This window comes from Nelumbo nucifera, chromosome 1 (assembly GCF_055504915.1).
Source record: "Nelumbo nucifera cultivar China Antique chromosome 1, China Antique-T2T, whole genome shotgun sequence".
NCBI lineage: Eukaryota > Viridiplantae > Streptophyta > Magnoliopsida > Proteales > Nelumbonaceae > Nelumbo > Nelumbo nucifera.
In genome coordinates, this window is record NC_142649.1 from 73,908,149 (window position 1) to 73,924,805 (window position 16,657).

Genomic DNA, 16,657 nt, shown 5'->3' on the forward strand with positions numbered 1-16,657 from the left:
TTCCTCTGGCCTTGCTGTCCTAGCTTCTTATTATGATCCAGCTTTTTACTCAATTCCTGAGCCCACTTTGGCTTCCCATGAAGCTCCCAAGTATGTCTAGACTTCCGACAATGTGTACACCATAGTTTCTTTGTCATCAACTTTCTTCTGGAAGTCACTCCATTTAGTTGCTAATCCCTCAGGATTATTTATCACATTCCGTCTGCTCTCTTCTTACTCTACTAGAGCATAAACTTCTTGTACTGATGGGAGATCTTTACTCCCCAATATTTGAATCCTGATAGATTCATATGGGAAATTCAGCCCTAAGAGAAAGGCAAACACTCGTTGCTGGGAAACCAGAGACTTGTATGCTTTGGCATCTGCATCACATTTCCAATCTATATTCTGATAGTGATCTAGTTCCTTCCAAATAAAAGTCAAGTCTGAATAGTAGACGGAGAGACTCCTCACCCCCTGTTTACAAGTTGAGGAGGCAGCCTACAATTGATATATTTTAGCATAATGTCGTTGTTCTGAATATGTAGACTTTGCCTGGTTCCATATCTCATAAGCTGCTTCTGCCCACATAAAGGTCTTTCTCACTTGTGGCAGCATAGACAATAACAGCCATGACATCACCATGCTGTTTTCCTGGCCCTACCTATCATGTTCCATGCCACCAGACTAGGGTTCTCTGATTCTACCATTGATATACCCCACTTTTCCCCTTGCAATTATGTAGAGCTTGATTCCCCTTGACCATTCTAGGTAATTGAGGCCATCAAAGGGAATCACAGCCATGGGGGAAGTCATGTCAAAACCTCCGCTCATCCCACTCTGACTAGAGGTTACACCAGACATACCAAAATCTTCAGAAGACATAGAATCTGAATTCGGTTCAGTCGCAATCCAGCTAGAGAACAAGTTTTCAGTTCAGTTCAGACTCACAGTACAGTCAAACAGGTTGAAGTCTTAGTTCAGCCAGAATTCTGGACACAAGAAACTTGTTCTGCACAGAGTAATCAAAACTGATCACACGCCATTACTGTTCTCAGATTTTGGCCCTACTAAACCAGTTCAGATGTGCAAAACATGTCAAAAAACAGGTCTGACCAGTCCCTCCAGCAATAAATCATCAACTTTCAAATAGCAACTTAGGTTCAATATGAACAGAAGAAGGAAACAAACTGCTGTCACAGCAGTTACAGATTTGCAGACCTGAAAAAACCACCTTTCAGGGCATAAGGAGGATCACTCGATCCACACACATTGAAAGAAGACTCTCACACCAGCCGCAGGTCATTAGACCCACATAACCCACTCACCTGGGTACAAAAAGATCAGTTCGATCCACAAAACTGAGGAAGAAAGAAGAAGAAACAAACTCACAGCATTCGGCTTCCCTCCCCTTGATGATTTCTGGGCTCACAACCAAGAAAAAAAAAATCGCTGTAAGCTCCCTCACACGTCCACCAGAGATCTTTCTCTTTGATTCGATCACCAATAGACAAAAAAGGAAGATTGGATCTGCCACCCTGCTCCTAAGATTGGATCTGCCGCTCTGATACCATGTTTTCTTGGTGAAGAGGTAGTGCGATTCCAGAATAGTGAGAAGAGAAGAAGGAGAAGAGAGAAGAGAGAAGACAGAAAAGAGAAAAGAGAAAAGAGAAAAAAAAAATATTTGAGAAGGGAAAAAGTCAGATGGCGGCACCAGCCTTTTAATATTTATACTAGGGCGACCATACAGAAATAAAAAGGTGTAAATACAAATGTGCCCTTGTGGCACTAAACTGAAAAATAAACTAAGTTATTCAACAGAGTTCATGTGCTGTTTTTTCTTGCCCTTGGAAAATTCTATTGTTTCTCTCTTCCCACACTGCCCAAATAATGGTTGCCCTCGTTGTTCTCCACATCACCTTTCCTCTTTTCTTTGATTGTCGGAAGAAGCTAGATTCAAAAAGACCCGCCACGCTTGTAGGAGGAGTCCACCTGTACCCAAAGAGAGAGAAGAACCAATCCCAAATAGAAGTAATAAAGGGACAGAAGATTAGTAGATGATTTACCATCTCACAACTCTTTTTTTATTAATTACCGTCTCACCACTCTTCAAGCAAAGGCTACAAACATGTGGGGATAAGAACCAGTTTGGTAGTTTTCTTTGAAGCACATCCAAAGTGTTTATTTTTTGGAGAACAGCTTCCCAAGAAAAGGCCCTCACCTTTGGAGGTACAGGAACACACCACACTTCTTTTACAGGAAAAGAAGAATCCAAGTTAGAAGATTGCATCAATGCATTGAAGAATGAGGAATAAGAAAAACACCTTGAGGACTATTCTCAGCAACTTCTACTATCAAGACAAGATTGGTCCAAAAACAGAGTTTAGAAGAGCAAAAAAGTTCATTTGCCGACCCTATTTCTAAATCCCTCAAACCTCTTCTTAACCCTAGATCCCAAGATTCTACAAACACACAAAAGGCAAAGATGACTTTAAATTTGTTCAAAGAAAGGGAATAGAGGGCCGAGAATTTATCCTTAAGAGGATGGTCCCCAATCCAAGTGTCCTCCCAAAAAGAATCTTATTTTATTATGTTTTCCATTACCTATTAGCACAATATAGAGGATGAAAACCCTCTATATTGTGCTAATAGTATAAAATATTATAAATAGAAGTGGGAGCTTTATTTCTTTTAATGCATTACAACCACTTGAATATGAGTCTTTTATATCAGCTTATATATTTGGCTAGGTGAATGAGATACACAATGGGGAGTAGCCCTCAAAACCACGAAAGTCCTTCCTCAACCATGGTAAAGGATTGGACCCCACATCTCTACTATAACCAGCCAGCCAGAGACTTTACTGGCAAACCAGTTAGCACCTTCAATATCAGCTCATACAAGAAACTCTTTCCATCACAAAATTACATGCATTGAGTTATTTTAAAAAACATATATCATGAAATATTCCTTTCTTGATATATGAAATAAAGTGCAACTTAACAATGGATAATGGCACTGAACAAAGCGCAATGGCATAACAGGATTCATATAGCTAAACATGTGTAGTTAAGAATTAGGACAAGGCTTAGTTGAGTAATACAAAATAAACTGTTAGAGGTTAATAGCAGCTTCCTTATTATTTAGATTCACCATACAAATTAAAAATCATAGGGAAAAAGAAAAATAGAAAACAAAGGATCAACTAACCATGGAAAATAATATGTTCAGATGCAGAGTCATCCCTACAAAATTATTCTCAGGCCATAAAATCACTAAGCAGTTCAGCATGATATGGAATCAAAAGATACTAACAGATCTCGTTCATAAAGGAGGGTCTCCATCAAAGTGGGAAATGCCTTGCTCATCTCTTGAACCATAAGAGTTAACATGTCCACATCATCCATTTCCTTCAGCTGGAGATAAGTACAACCAAGATATAGTCAATCCAGCATACAGAGTTCCAATCATCAAATATAAAGGAAAATCAAAATTTAGAAACATGATATAGATTTCCTTCTTAAGTAACAACATGATACGAAAAACATAAAAAGGTCAATATGTTTGATAAAATAAGAAGGCAAGCAAGCTTACCTTTTTATTGAGATCCTCAGAACTTGGTAGAAAAATTGTTTGGAAAAACGCGCAGCATAGAAACTTTACTTTGTGCCAAAGTGTCATCTTTTCCCATGTCCTTCGCAAGGTAATCTATTTCAGTTCACAGATCAGTCATACTTAGAAGGTCCACATGCAATAACAGGCACTGCACCACAAATGTGTAAAACTGAGAAGAGACTGCTTGCACAAGCGACTGGGGATTCAGAAATACAATGTGTAGGATAAAAGGATATAAGAAAGAAGCTACTCAGTGTTTGGCATGCTCAAGAAATTGCCATTATGCTAAGTTTTATTTTCGCAATAAGCACATACACAAATACTGCTTACATGGAGGCATTATTTCCCAGCCACATAGCTAGCCCTTTTATTCAGAAAATAGTGGCTTTTCAAATATGGCACATGGACAATGGGTCCCACTAAAGAATCCCTTTAAGCTAGTATACTTCTTTGTCTAACTCCAAGTCCAATTAGTTTCCCAATCAAATCAATCTTCTTTTATCAAATCTCTTCCTCATGCACCCTTCAATTTGGAAACAAATCCAATTTAAACCCACAAGCAAGATTAGCATCCATAGAACTGAGATTGCTAAGGCTGAGTTTGGAAGGAGTACAAATGCAAATATGTAGAGTGCAAAACAACAGTTTCCACTTCCAGACCGAAAAAGACACATGTATAATCATCTCAAACAAGAACTAATATTCTCTAGAAGAGTTTCAAGGCAGTTCATTAGAAAATCCACTTTCAGGTAATTTCTTTCTTTGCTTAAAATTTTGATATCATACTTGCTACCACATACATACATAGTGAACTATCTGGGGTTAGCTACATGATTCCTGTTTCACCATTCAGTTCTGTTTAGTGCCTGGGCTAAATATTGCACATAGTGAACTAGAGACACAGCTACAAAGATAAAAGTCTGGATTTTACAGGGTAAAAATGGTCCTGTGACTGCTTTAAGCACACCTTTGAGTGTGGGATCTTCACTGTAAAAAACATGGGATGGGCAAATTGTAAACTCATCTCCATAATGGCATAATCTAGGTAGAGACAAAAAAAAAAATCTAGAGTAAGACTCACATCATGGAAAATTAAAAATCTGCGTCTTGATTCTACTTATTGAGGTCACAATTTTTACAAAGTAAAATCATATCCCAAGGAACAAAGAATCACGAATCCATAGTTTCCATGGTTTACATAATTACATATTTAGGAGATTTACTAAGTGTGTTTGATAACAGCTGAAGATGCTGAACTAAACAGCTTATTGCTTTGTCCTTTAGTGAATAAGTATTTAAGGAGGTTGTGGGCTCCGTACTGGCTGAAACCAAAGTTGGGTAGATCATTATACTCATGAAAACTTATCATTTAATTATTTTAACAACTAAAAGACAAAGTAACAAGTCTTTCAGTTGAGCAACTTCAGTCAATATCAAACGGCCCCTAAGATCCCACCACATGATGGGTCACATGTAAGGACCCATGCTAAAGGTCAGGATTAATATGACTTTCAACCAAGGTTCAAAATATCGCAATGTATCAGTGCATATCATGCAATACATATCGGTTTTCAGGGTCACATATATGTTGGATACTTTAGGTTATTTCAATGGTTGTAAATGATATTAGAGGTCATAGCATATCCACTGAAAAATTGTTAAATCAAGAAAAAACTAGTTTCAATTGAACAAAACTCTTATATGCAATTTTTTCATATCGAGAGTTTCAATACTTTGAAGTTTGAACCTTGGTTTCAACCATCTGATTGGCATTCAATTAATTGCTAAATAAATAAAATATTATAAAAATCAATTATTCTAAAGTATATTTAACTAATAAACTAACCATTTTTTATAGGAAACGGTAACTTTCATTAGCTTAAAAAGAAAAGAAATACAACTGTAACCTACAGAGACATAAGGTGACCCCTCATCATATAAACTAATATAATGCTTTAAAGATGAGAAATGACACCTCTTTTAAGCAAAATCCAAAACACAGTTTTCAAGGCGCCAAGGCGAACCTAAGCGACAAGCGAGCACTTAGTCCCCCGGTCGCCTAGGCGTCGCTTAATGTCTAAAAAGAAATAAAATAAAAAAGGGATGAACCCCTATTTTTGTCATTGAAATAGAAATAACAGAAGGGCAGAGCCCCTATCTTTCTTACAGAAAAAGAAATGGACCTGTGTTTTTTGTTCCAGAGGAAGAAGAAGAAGAAGGGCGGAGACCCTGTTGTTGTTCAAAAAAAAAGAAGGGGCGGAGCCCCTGTTTTTGTTCAAAAAAAAAAAAAAAAGGAGGGGCAAAGCCCCTGTTTTTACTCCACAAAAAAGAAAAAGGAGGGGCAGATCCCCTGTTTTTGCTCAAGAAAAAGAAAAAGAAGGGGTGGAGCCCCTGTTTTTTGCTCCAGAAGTAGAAGATGAAGAGAAGAGGAGGAAAGAAGGGGCGGAGCCACTGTTTTTTGTTCCAGAAGTAGAAGACGAAGAGAAGAGGAGGAAAGAAGAGGTGGAGCCACTGTTTTTGCTCAAAAAAAAAGAAAAAGAAGGGGTGGAGCCCCTGTTTTTGTTCCAGAAGTAGAAGACGAAGAGAAGAGGAGGAGGAAAGAAGGGGGCGGAAACCTGTTTTTGTTCCAAAAAAAAGGAGGGGCAGAGCCCCTGTTTTTGCTCCAAAAAAAAGGAAGGGGCGAAGCCCCTGTTTTTGGTTCCAAAGAAGAAGAAGAAGAAAGCATACCTTGAATGTGATTGATTTCCCTTTCTGAGACATACAACTTGGAACCTTGACGAGGATATCTCTCAAACTCCCTTTGAATATCATATCTCTCAATTAAGAAGATTAGAAATTAATAAAAAATTTATTATAATATGAACAAAATAAAAATAATGATTTGGTGCATCAGGTCTATGCTTATATTATAAACTTATAATATAAAAAGAATATTAAAACAGGTAACAAGTAACAGGTTATATATAATCACTTGAGACCATATGGTGTTTGGGTGAGGCGAGCCCTAAAAAGCCTACACGCCTAGGCGTCGCCTTGACAACTATGACCCAAAATCTAAAAACCGGTTGAACCATGTAACAACTCAGCCAATCCAAGCACAACCACAATGAAGGAAAAAACTCAGTTTTCACAGCTCATATACCTCACCAATTTTTCTCAAAGAACAAAAAGAGACCAATAACATGTCAAAGTCAAGTCAAAAGTTCAGAAAGAGAGAGAGAAACAAAAGATTGGTGGGTGTGACACCTTGTGTCAGTCGACACCCTACAAGATATATTTATATTATAAAAAGTAAAAGGACATCTTGTGTCAGGGCATCCAGCCCAATCAGCATCTGCATAAGCTGTAAGGTTAATAGGGGATGAGGAGGAGAAAAATATCTCGTGTGACAGGGTGCCTCGCACATATCTAATGATCCAATGAACTACAGATAAATGAGGTTGTCTTAGAGAAGACACGAACTGGCTCACCAGCTGAACTGCATAAGATATATCTGGCCGAGTCATGGTGAGATAGATTAAACTGCCCACTGGTTGACGATAAAGGGTAGGGTCTTCAAGAAGAGAACCATCATCTTGGCAAAGTTTCAAATTCAGTTCTAGTGGGGTGTCCACAATCTTGGAATCACTAAGATTTGCCAATTTAACGAGATCAGTCGCATACTTTTGTTAGTTAACAAAATAGCCCCGAAAGTTTCTGCTCACTTCAAGTCCCAAGAAATATGTCAGAGGCCCCAAGTCCTTCATCTTAAAGGACTCACTGAGTAACTGTTGTACCTTAGCAATTCCTTTTGTATCATCCCCTGTAATGTGTATATCGACATAAAGAAGTAATATCGCTACTCCCTACTTCCGCCTTAAGGTGAATAAAGAATAATTAGAAGAACTCTAGATAAAGCCAGCATCAGTCATGACAGATCTGAACTTCTCAAACCAGGCTCTAGGAACTTGCTTCAGGCCATAAAGTGACTTCTTCAAACAACAAACAAGTCGCAGGTCTATAAAATATCCAAGAGGGGGCTTCATATAGACTGTCTCCTTCAACTCCCCATGGGGAAAAGCATTCTTGATGTCCATTTGATGGATTGTCCACTGTTTGGCTGCAGATACAATCATCAGAAGTCGTACAGAGGTCATTTTAGCTACACGAGCAAAGGTCTCCTCATAGTCTATCCCATATTCCTATTTATAGCCTTGTATCTGTCTAGGCTTCCATCATATTTCAGTTTTACAGAGCTTTGACTAAGTCCCAAGTGTCATTCTCAAGAAGGGCTCAAATCTCAGGATCCATGGCATCTTTCTAATGTGGTTCTGCTATAGCCTGCTGGTAAGATCTAGGAATATTTGTGGTAGATAAAACAGCAGAAAAGGAGCAACGGTCTGGTGAAAAACCATAACGATCAAGTGGGCAAGAAATTCTAGAGGAATGGCATAAAGTGGGTGCAATGGGTTCAAGGGGAAGATCAGGTGCACTTATTGAGGCAACTGGAGTGATTGGATTAGCAACTGGAGGTGGAGAAGAGGGGGCATTGAGACTGAAGAAGACCGTTTCTTCCTGAAGTAGGTCTAAAGTTGTTGCGGAGGTGGCAATGGTATATCTGAGGTACCTGTAGAGTCAAAACTATGCAACAAGGAAATGGAAGGAGTTGGGAATTTTACAATATGTTCAAAAAAAAGATATACTCTCACGAAAAACTACATTACAAGAGACTCTAATAAGACAAAATGAATGAACATAGCAAAGGAACCCTTTATGTTCAGAACTGTACCCCATAAAGGCACACAAAGCTACTTGTGTAGTTAACTTAATGCATTCATGAGGTGGAAGGTGAACAAAACACGCACAACCAAAAACCCTAACATAAATAGGTTTGGAGGTTTGTGAAAGAAAGATTGAAAAGGAGATGAATTATTCAAAACAGATGATGAAAGACAATTTATGAGATACACAGCAATGCTAACCGCCTCCACCCAAAACCAAGAGGGTACATGGTAATCTTGTAGAAGTGTTCTAACTACATTCAAGATATGCCCATTCTTCCTTTCTGCTACCCCGTTTTGTTGTAGGGTGCCTGGATAGGATATTTGGGGTTGAATTCCATGTTTTAAATAAATTTGGAAGTCCCCATCAGCATACTCTCCCCTGAATCCGATTGTAGCACACATATCCAAGCATCAAATTGGGCAGTAACATAGGTACAAAAGAGTTTAAATACAATGTACACCAGATTTCTTTCAAAGAAAATAAACCGAAGTGAAACGGGTGCAATCATCAATAAAGGTTACAAAGTACTTATATCCCAACTGTGAGACAACTGGAGACAACCAGACATCACTATGTATTAAATAAAAAGGAACTGTAGCATGCTCAGAGTGAGAAGGAAAAGGTAAAATATGACTCTTACATAAACCACGAGTAATGAAATTTTTATTCACAATCTTGAAGGAAACAGTAGAAACAGGTAAACTACTAGAAGCAAATAACTGGTCAAGTTTCTTAGAAAACGGATGGCCAAGGCATTTATGCCACAAATGCTAATCATTATTACAATTAAAAGATTCAAAGCCAGAAGTAGTAGAAAGCAAACACAAAGTAGAAATAGGTGCAGTCTTATTCTTCTCAAACTCCAAAGAAAATAGTCTTCCCAGTCTACGCCCCTTCCCCTTCACCTCCCAATTTGTTGGTCCTGTATCAAACAACCATCAGAAGTGAATGAGACAGTGTTACCTTCCTCTACAAGTTGGCCAACAGAAATCAAATTGGTGGTGAGCTTAGGTACAAATAAAGTTTTGGATAAATGAAACGGAGATGACTTAGAAGTAGATAAATATAGATCATCACAGCCAAGTATATCCAATTTTTCACCATTTGTAGTGATAATATGTTTATTGGGAGGATGGAGTTTGGGATTCTAACCGAGTGTGGCCCCTATCATATGGTTAGAGGCTCTTGAGTCAATATATCAGAGGTGGTTTGGTGAAGGACAATAGGTCGGTGGCTTACTAGATTGACCACTAGCAGAGAAGGTTGAGGAAATGACCGAGGACATGAGTTGTCGAATCCGTTCTTCAGACATGCCACCGAAGGTGTCATTTCGGCCAGCTACAGAAGTAATAGAGGAGGCATTTGAACCATCTACAACAGTCAGATAGGCCTTGTAACTTCCTTTCTTCTGATTTGTTCCACTACCTTTCTGAGGTTGGGTAGGACATTCAGTAATAATATGGCCGACCTGCTTGCAATATGTGCATGTATTCTTTTTTCTTACAATGGGAGACAATGTGCCCAAACTCCTTACATTCATAACATTGTACCTTAGAGAAGTCCTTATTCCCTTTTGGTTTCCAGGAAGACAGCATCAATGTTGGAATTTTTTCTTCCATCCAGTGTAGTTTGTGTAACCAATCTGGTTTCCGCTCTCAAAATTTCCCCAAGGATAGTATCTAAGTCAGGAAGTGCTCCTCGGTTTAGGATATTAGATCTAACAACTTCAAACTCGGGCTTTAGATGCATTAGGAAATGCATAATCTTCCTCCTGTCAAGGTGTTCCTTCATGTACTTCACACAATAGTCTGGTGGATCCTTTCCCATGTGAACTAACTCATATTTTGTCCAATGATCAATGAACCCTACATAATATTCTTGGACCTTTTTGTCTCCTTGATAGTACGAGAAGATGTCAACCTCTATCTGATATTGTCTAGAGGGTACAGGACAGCCTATGAGATGTACCAATATCTCGATAAGGTTTATCAGCAATCGAACACCTCTAATAGCAATATCAATTTTAACTAAACCTAGGATTCATGACGCAATTTTTGCATTGTCGATCTTCCACTGATTAAGGCCCTTAATATTAGAATCATCATGTTTAGATACAGAGCCATCCAGATATCCCCAAAGACCATTAGCTTTGACATGGAATTGAAAGTTAAACTTCCATAATGCGTACTTTGTGCCATTGAAATTAATAGGAAGAACCTCCGTCCTTTCTGATGGCATTGGGAGACAAAAGGCAACAACACACACTTCCAAAAAACCAACAAAATTCGAACCAAAGGATGAAGAAGAAAGTACCTTTCAGCTGATGTCCAAAAAAAGGTAACTGTAATGATCTGTTAAACTGATGAGTGGATCGAATCTCCTCAAAATCAAAACTGATCCAAACCAAACCAAAGGGATTCGGTACATCTTCTCTGGGTGACACCAGACCTAAGATTTCAGGCTGATCTGATGTCTCTACAAGGAGATCTAAGAAGAAAGATGAATCTGATGGTGCAATAGTCCAAGAAGTCGATCTATAAAGTTCACATCTGTAGCAGATCTAGGAAGAGGATTAAAGGACACCCAAGAACCTCCCAAATACTGTTAGAGAGTTCTTGAACCAGTAGTAATAGAGATAACCAAAGAGATACTATGTGTAGATCAGGTCGTGACCTGCTCTGATACCATGTCAAAGTCAAGTCAAAAGAGAGAAGCAAAAGATTGGTGGGTGTGACACCTTGTGTCAGTCGACACCCTAAAAGATATATTTATATTAAAAAAAGTAAAAGGAAAAACCTGCCCTTAGTGTACAAAAGAAAGAGAGTACATAAATTAGATGTACAACAAAGACTAAAAGTACAAAAATAGCCCTGCAGCTAGATCTTCTCCTTGGAAAGCCATTCATGACCTGCTACCAGTTTTCATTCCTAATATCAGGTATGACTTGAATTCCGGTAATTCCATAAAACTTTGGGAACAAACCTGGGTGGGGAGCGCCCCTCTAAAGTATCAGTTTCCGTCTTTGTACGCTCTTTCTGATTTGAAAAATGAGTCGATCTCGTCTTTCACCACCCCGTCCTCTTCCACTTCTGGGATTGGGTGGAACTTGGGTCTAAGAAGGGATTTGAGGGATTCAGACTTCGACTGTATTTCGAGCCTTCTTGCAATTCTTGATAACGTTGTCTTAGACCCCACGAGGGCGGATTCTAGAATTTGGACACCTAACCCCAATGGCATTTTCACTTGTGCTTCTTTCTTCAAAGTCTTAAGTCAGTCCACCAGTCCTACCCTGTCCCCTTTTCCTGTTGGTGAGGTTTGGTGCAAAGCTATACCTCCTAGGGTTGGTAGTTTTTGTTGGGAAGTCTATCTGGAAAGAATTAACACTGGTGATCTACTCCAAAAGAAGAGACCCAATACTTGCTTGTCACCTTAGTGGTGTGTTCTATGCAAAGAAGATGGGGAGACTGGTTTTCACCTAATGGTGTCGTGCCACTTCGCGAGGTCGTTGTGGGATTGGGCTTTCTCCTTGTTTGGATGCAGCTGGAATCCCCCATCAGACATGCAGGGCCTTTTCGCCCCCTCCTTCTTCAGGTGGCGGTTAAAAAGGGGAAGGGCAATGTGGAGAGGACTAAGGGCTGTAGTGTGTTGGACACTGTGGAAAGAAAGGAACTCCAGGATATTCTCAGAAACTCAGAGAGGGACAGCAGATTTGAGGACTATCATACAATTTAGGGCGGTACAGTGGCTGAAATCTCTGGAAATATTCACAGATTACACTATGGATGACATGTTGAGGAAGTGGGGTGAAATTGCAAGTTGCACGCAGACCAAGTCAGTAATGAGTGTGGCTTGGACCCCCCCACCTAGTGGATTCTTGAAATTAAACTTTTATGGATGCAGTAGGGGAAACCCGGGACAATCAGGGATCGGGGGTGTTTTTAGAGATGAAAATGGGGTCATCTGTGCTATGTTCTCAGGCCCAATTGGAGTGGGTGACTCCCTTAGAGCTGAGATATGTGCAGTTATGGAAGGAGCCTGGAAAGCTAAGGAATTGAACATCAAGAAACTTATAATTGAAGGGGATTCAGAGGTGGTGATAGGGTGGCTGACCAAAGAACAAAATGATCTTTGGAAGTATAACAATGAGAAGAGGAAATTCAAATGGCTGGTGCGGGAGATGGAAGTTAAGACATGTTGGATTAAGAGATCAGCTAATTCCCTAGCTGACGGTTTAGCAAAACAAGGGGCAGAAAGGGATTCCTTGTTTTGGGCTAAGTTGTAATGTTAGTGTCCTTGTATCTTTGTATTTTCTTCTTTCCTTAAGTGTGTTTGTCTTCCACTTGTAAATTTTCTACTAATGAATTAATGAAAGTGTTATTGATCAAAAAAAAAACAGAGATGAGAGGGAACAACATACAAATGAATGGGAGAGGTGAGAGACTTTTTTTTCTTTTTTCTTCTTGTGTCAGTTTTGCATGGGAGTTGCAACTCCCAGCACGTTGGGGGAGTTGTGGGCAGTTACTCAACTATGCACAACTCCTCCCCCTCCCTCTTGTTATGGATCAGGTCGGGTCAGCCATCATGGGCACCCCAAATCTGAATCCAGTTTCCAACATCTCCCACTCGCATATGATGGGCACAACAATGCCCAACCAACTTGGTGAAATGCATACAACAAATGGATTGTGCAACCGGAAAGCACACCTACACTTGGGAGCTCGAAAACTATGCACCCGTTAGGGATTACATAGTGGCTACTAGCCAAAAAGAATCATGAATAGAATGTGATCTCACTATTCCTCACACAGATTCAGTTACAACAGATCAAGCACACCTAATCCCTCAAAGGTTGTGCCTAACCTCTCTCTACTCACTATGTATCCACAATTATGTACTAGCCATCCCATGGCCACATAATTGGTCAACCGGTGAAATACATTTAATAGATAGAATCCAAATTGTCTTCCTTTCCTTACTCATGCCATTCAATTTCTCACCCTTGTTTAATTCAGATGCCATCTTAGAAACAAATGCCATGTGCATTTCAGACTACACAGAGACATAAGTGCACAAGAACGAATACTAGCACTACTGTCTCTCTCTTTTTTTCTTTTTTTTTTTTGAAGGTAAAGTAATTTTATTTCATCAGAATCAGATTACAGAATACAAGGGGCCCCAAAACCATAAAGCCTGGGGCCAAGAAAGCCAGAAAAAATACAGATAAGCTGCCAGCAATCAGCTGAGCTCCCAAAACCCTTGGTTGAACCCCTAAAGATACAGCATTGCAAGAGATTAGTTGTCCAACAATACAGGACAACAGTTGATCCACATTGTGCTTATCCTGGAAAATTCTTTTGTTTCTTTCAGCCCAAGTGGTGCTAATCACAGCCGCAGGAATTGAGAGCCAGACACTTTTTCCTGACTTAGATAAGCCTCTCTGATCCCAGCACCATAAGAGATCCAGAATAGATGTAGGCATGGCCCAAGATAGCTGCCTAGAGGAGAAGAAGTGGTTCCAGATTTTGCTGGAGATGGGACAATGCAGAAATAGGTGGCTGCTGCCTCCTCCCCTTGGTTGCATAACACACAAGAATAATCCCGCAACTGCATACCTCTTGATGCAGGAGCTGAAGAGTTAAAATTGGAATTTTATGATATTTTATGTATCTCTGTATTTTTGGACAATAGGGGTTTTTTTGTCAGTTTTGCAATTTTCTGTGGGGTCCAATGATAGGGTTTAAATTAGGGCTGTTCATAAGAAGGCCCAACCCGACCAAACCAACCAACCCGGGCCGACCCAACCCGAGTTGGCCGGGTTTTCATAAGCACCGGTCGGTTCCAGGTTGTACAAATTCATAAACCGATAGTTCGGGTCGGTTTCGGTTTTCTTGTGTGAAAACTGAAACCGACCCAAACCGAACCGACTTAGTTCCTACTTAACTGAGTTGCTTCTATCCTAATTCCTAATTACAACCTAACCTAGTCTTCTAGTTCCTACTTAACTAAGTTGTCTCTATCCTAGTTTCTAGTCTTTTACACCAATTAGGCAATTACAATTAGAATTAGGTGTCTTTTTTTACTTGGATTAGAACTTAGAAAGTTTCTTGAAATATACAAATTTCGCCTTCTTTCTATAAAACAGTTTGACTTTCTATTTTCTTGATAACTTTTGTCTTCTATTCTAATTCTAACTTGGTCCGCCCCCCTTAGGCCTTAGCCCCTCAACTCAAGCACAATCTCTATTCTCTAATACAATTTGACTCTCAACTCAAGAATCAAAAATTTAAAATTCCAAGTTCTCAAGTCTCAACTTCAAGACATCATTTGAACTTGGCTCTCCCAACTCCCATCTTCTCAAAGTTCTCATTCTCTCAACTCAAGCTCAAGTCTCAACTTCAGTTTAAGCTTTGAAAAAAATCCGGTTAATGATGATATATTTGCACAAAAAACTTCAGTTTTGTATGAAAAACTTAATCTATTAAAATATATATTTCGGTTTTAATTTAAATATATTTTATATTTAAAACTGTTAAATAAAGATATTTCAGTTTTACATAAAAACTGAAATATCTGAAAAAATCTATATCTAAAAGATATATATTCTGAAATATGTGAGATATATATTTCCAGAAAATATATATTCCAATATATTTGTATGTATATTTTTGTTTATATATATATGTCCTTTTTGTACAGGAGCAAAACCGAAACCGACCCAAACCGAACCAACCCAACTCAAACCGACCAGGTCGGTTTTGCTTAACACTGGGTCGGTTTCGGTTTCCATCTCAGGTAACCCGACCAGGTCGGGTTGGTTGAGAAAACCCCAGTAAACCGACCCAACCCGACCCGTGAACAGCCCTAGTTTAAATTGTATAGTTATAGTTTGCTTATGTTTAAAATTTTAGTCATTGCATAAGTAGGATTAGAGTTATTGAATCCTCTTTGAATTGAAATAAGATATGGCAACTTAGTTTGTCTCCTACTAGGATTATTGAGTCTAACAGTTCGACTCCTATAAATATGTATGGACGTTTTACACAAAGGCAATGAATTATATTGATTCTTCAGCTTATGCTAGCTATGGTGAGTGATTCCCATGCCCTAGAGTGATTCTAGGCACCCTGTGAGTGATCCCAGGTATTTTCTCTCTTCTTTCTCTCCCTATTTTCTCTCTTATTCCTTTAAGAAGCCATTATAGCCATTAACAGCCATAAAACTCTGATCAAGAAGACCATTCAATATTCTCCAAAGACTAGAACTGAGCTGGTCCTACATCACCTCTCCTCTCCAGATTCTTCTTGGTAAGGCACTTATCCAGAGCCACAGCCCAGATCAAAGCATTAAGCTTTGAAGGGACAATCTGGTTCCATACTTTATCAGCAGGGAAATCAGCACCTTCATCAGTTGAAAGGATCCTGGAAAACGAAGAAACAGAAAACAGCCCATCTTTACCCCGAGACCATATCCAAGAATCTTCTTCTAATAAATCCAGAGATTGAGTAGATAACATCTCCAACAGCCCTAAGACTTGAACTAGTTCCCAATCCTGGAAATTCCTTCTGAATGAGGGGCCCCAAAGGCAAGTGTTGTTTCTAATCTCAGCAGTCAGCAACCAAGGCTTCTTGGTTTTCTGCCATTTGGAATAGCTGAGGGTACACATCGGCAAGGGGTTTATTAGAGCACCACACATCTTTCCAGAACCTAATTCTCCGGCCATTCCCCAGCTTCACCAAAAGGCCATTACTCAATAATGGGAAGACTTCCATTACTTTCTTCCAAATCAAGCACCCAAGAGAGATCAAGGAATTGGTTGTAACCCAGTCCCCATTGTCTGAATTATACTTTGCAATTAATCTCCTCCACCAGCTTCCTCTTTCTCTACCAAATATCCAAATCCATTTCCCAAAAAGAGCCTTATTGCAATTAATCTCCTCCACCAGCTAACTAGGTGAATTTTCTTCTCTTCTTCCCACCCTTTCCATAAAAAATCCCTCTGCAATTTTTCCACTCTTTGGGATACTTTTCTTGGCATTGGGAAAAGAGACAGAAAATAGGAAGGCAGATTTGATAAGGCACTCTTGAGAAGAGTAATTCTTCCCCCCAAAGTAAGATATTTGGTCTTCCAGCCTGCCAGTTTCCTTTCTAACCTCTCCACCACTGGCTCCCAGATCAGAGATGAGGTACATTTAGCTCCTAGAGGGAGATAAGATAAGAGGTTGGAAGGAAACCAACTTGGCAAGCAAGCACCTCTGCCAAGTTTTCTATATTTTCCACCTTTCCCACAGGAACTAACCTG

At 39.4% G+C, this 16,657-nt stretch overlaps 1 protein-coding gene across 12 annotated transcripts in view; it reads right to left on the reverse strand.

Annotated features, from left to right (window-relative positions):
- Positions 1 to 16,657, reverse strand: part of LOC104604908 (uncharacterized) — a 68,772-nt gene that overhangs the window by 23,392 nt on the left and 28,723 nt on the right. For all 12 annotated transcript variants that reach the window (XR_016085692.1, XR_016085705.1, XR_016085702.1 and 9 more), the window contains exons 6-7: positions 3,574 to 3,687; positions 3,295 to 3,395 (exon numbers count right to left, since the gene is read on the reverse strand). Coding sequence is in view for 6 of the 12 variants with exons in the window: in XM_010269477.3 (XP_010267779.1) it covers positions 3,295 to 3,395; positions 3,574 to 3,687 (215 nt within the window). In the remaining 6 variants the exon portion in view is untranslated. The remainder of the gene's footprint in view (positions 1 to 3,294; positions 3,396 to 3,573; positions 3,688 to 16,657) is intronic.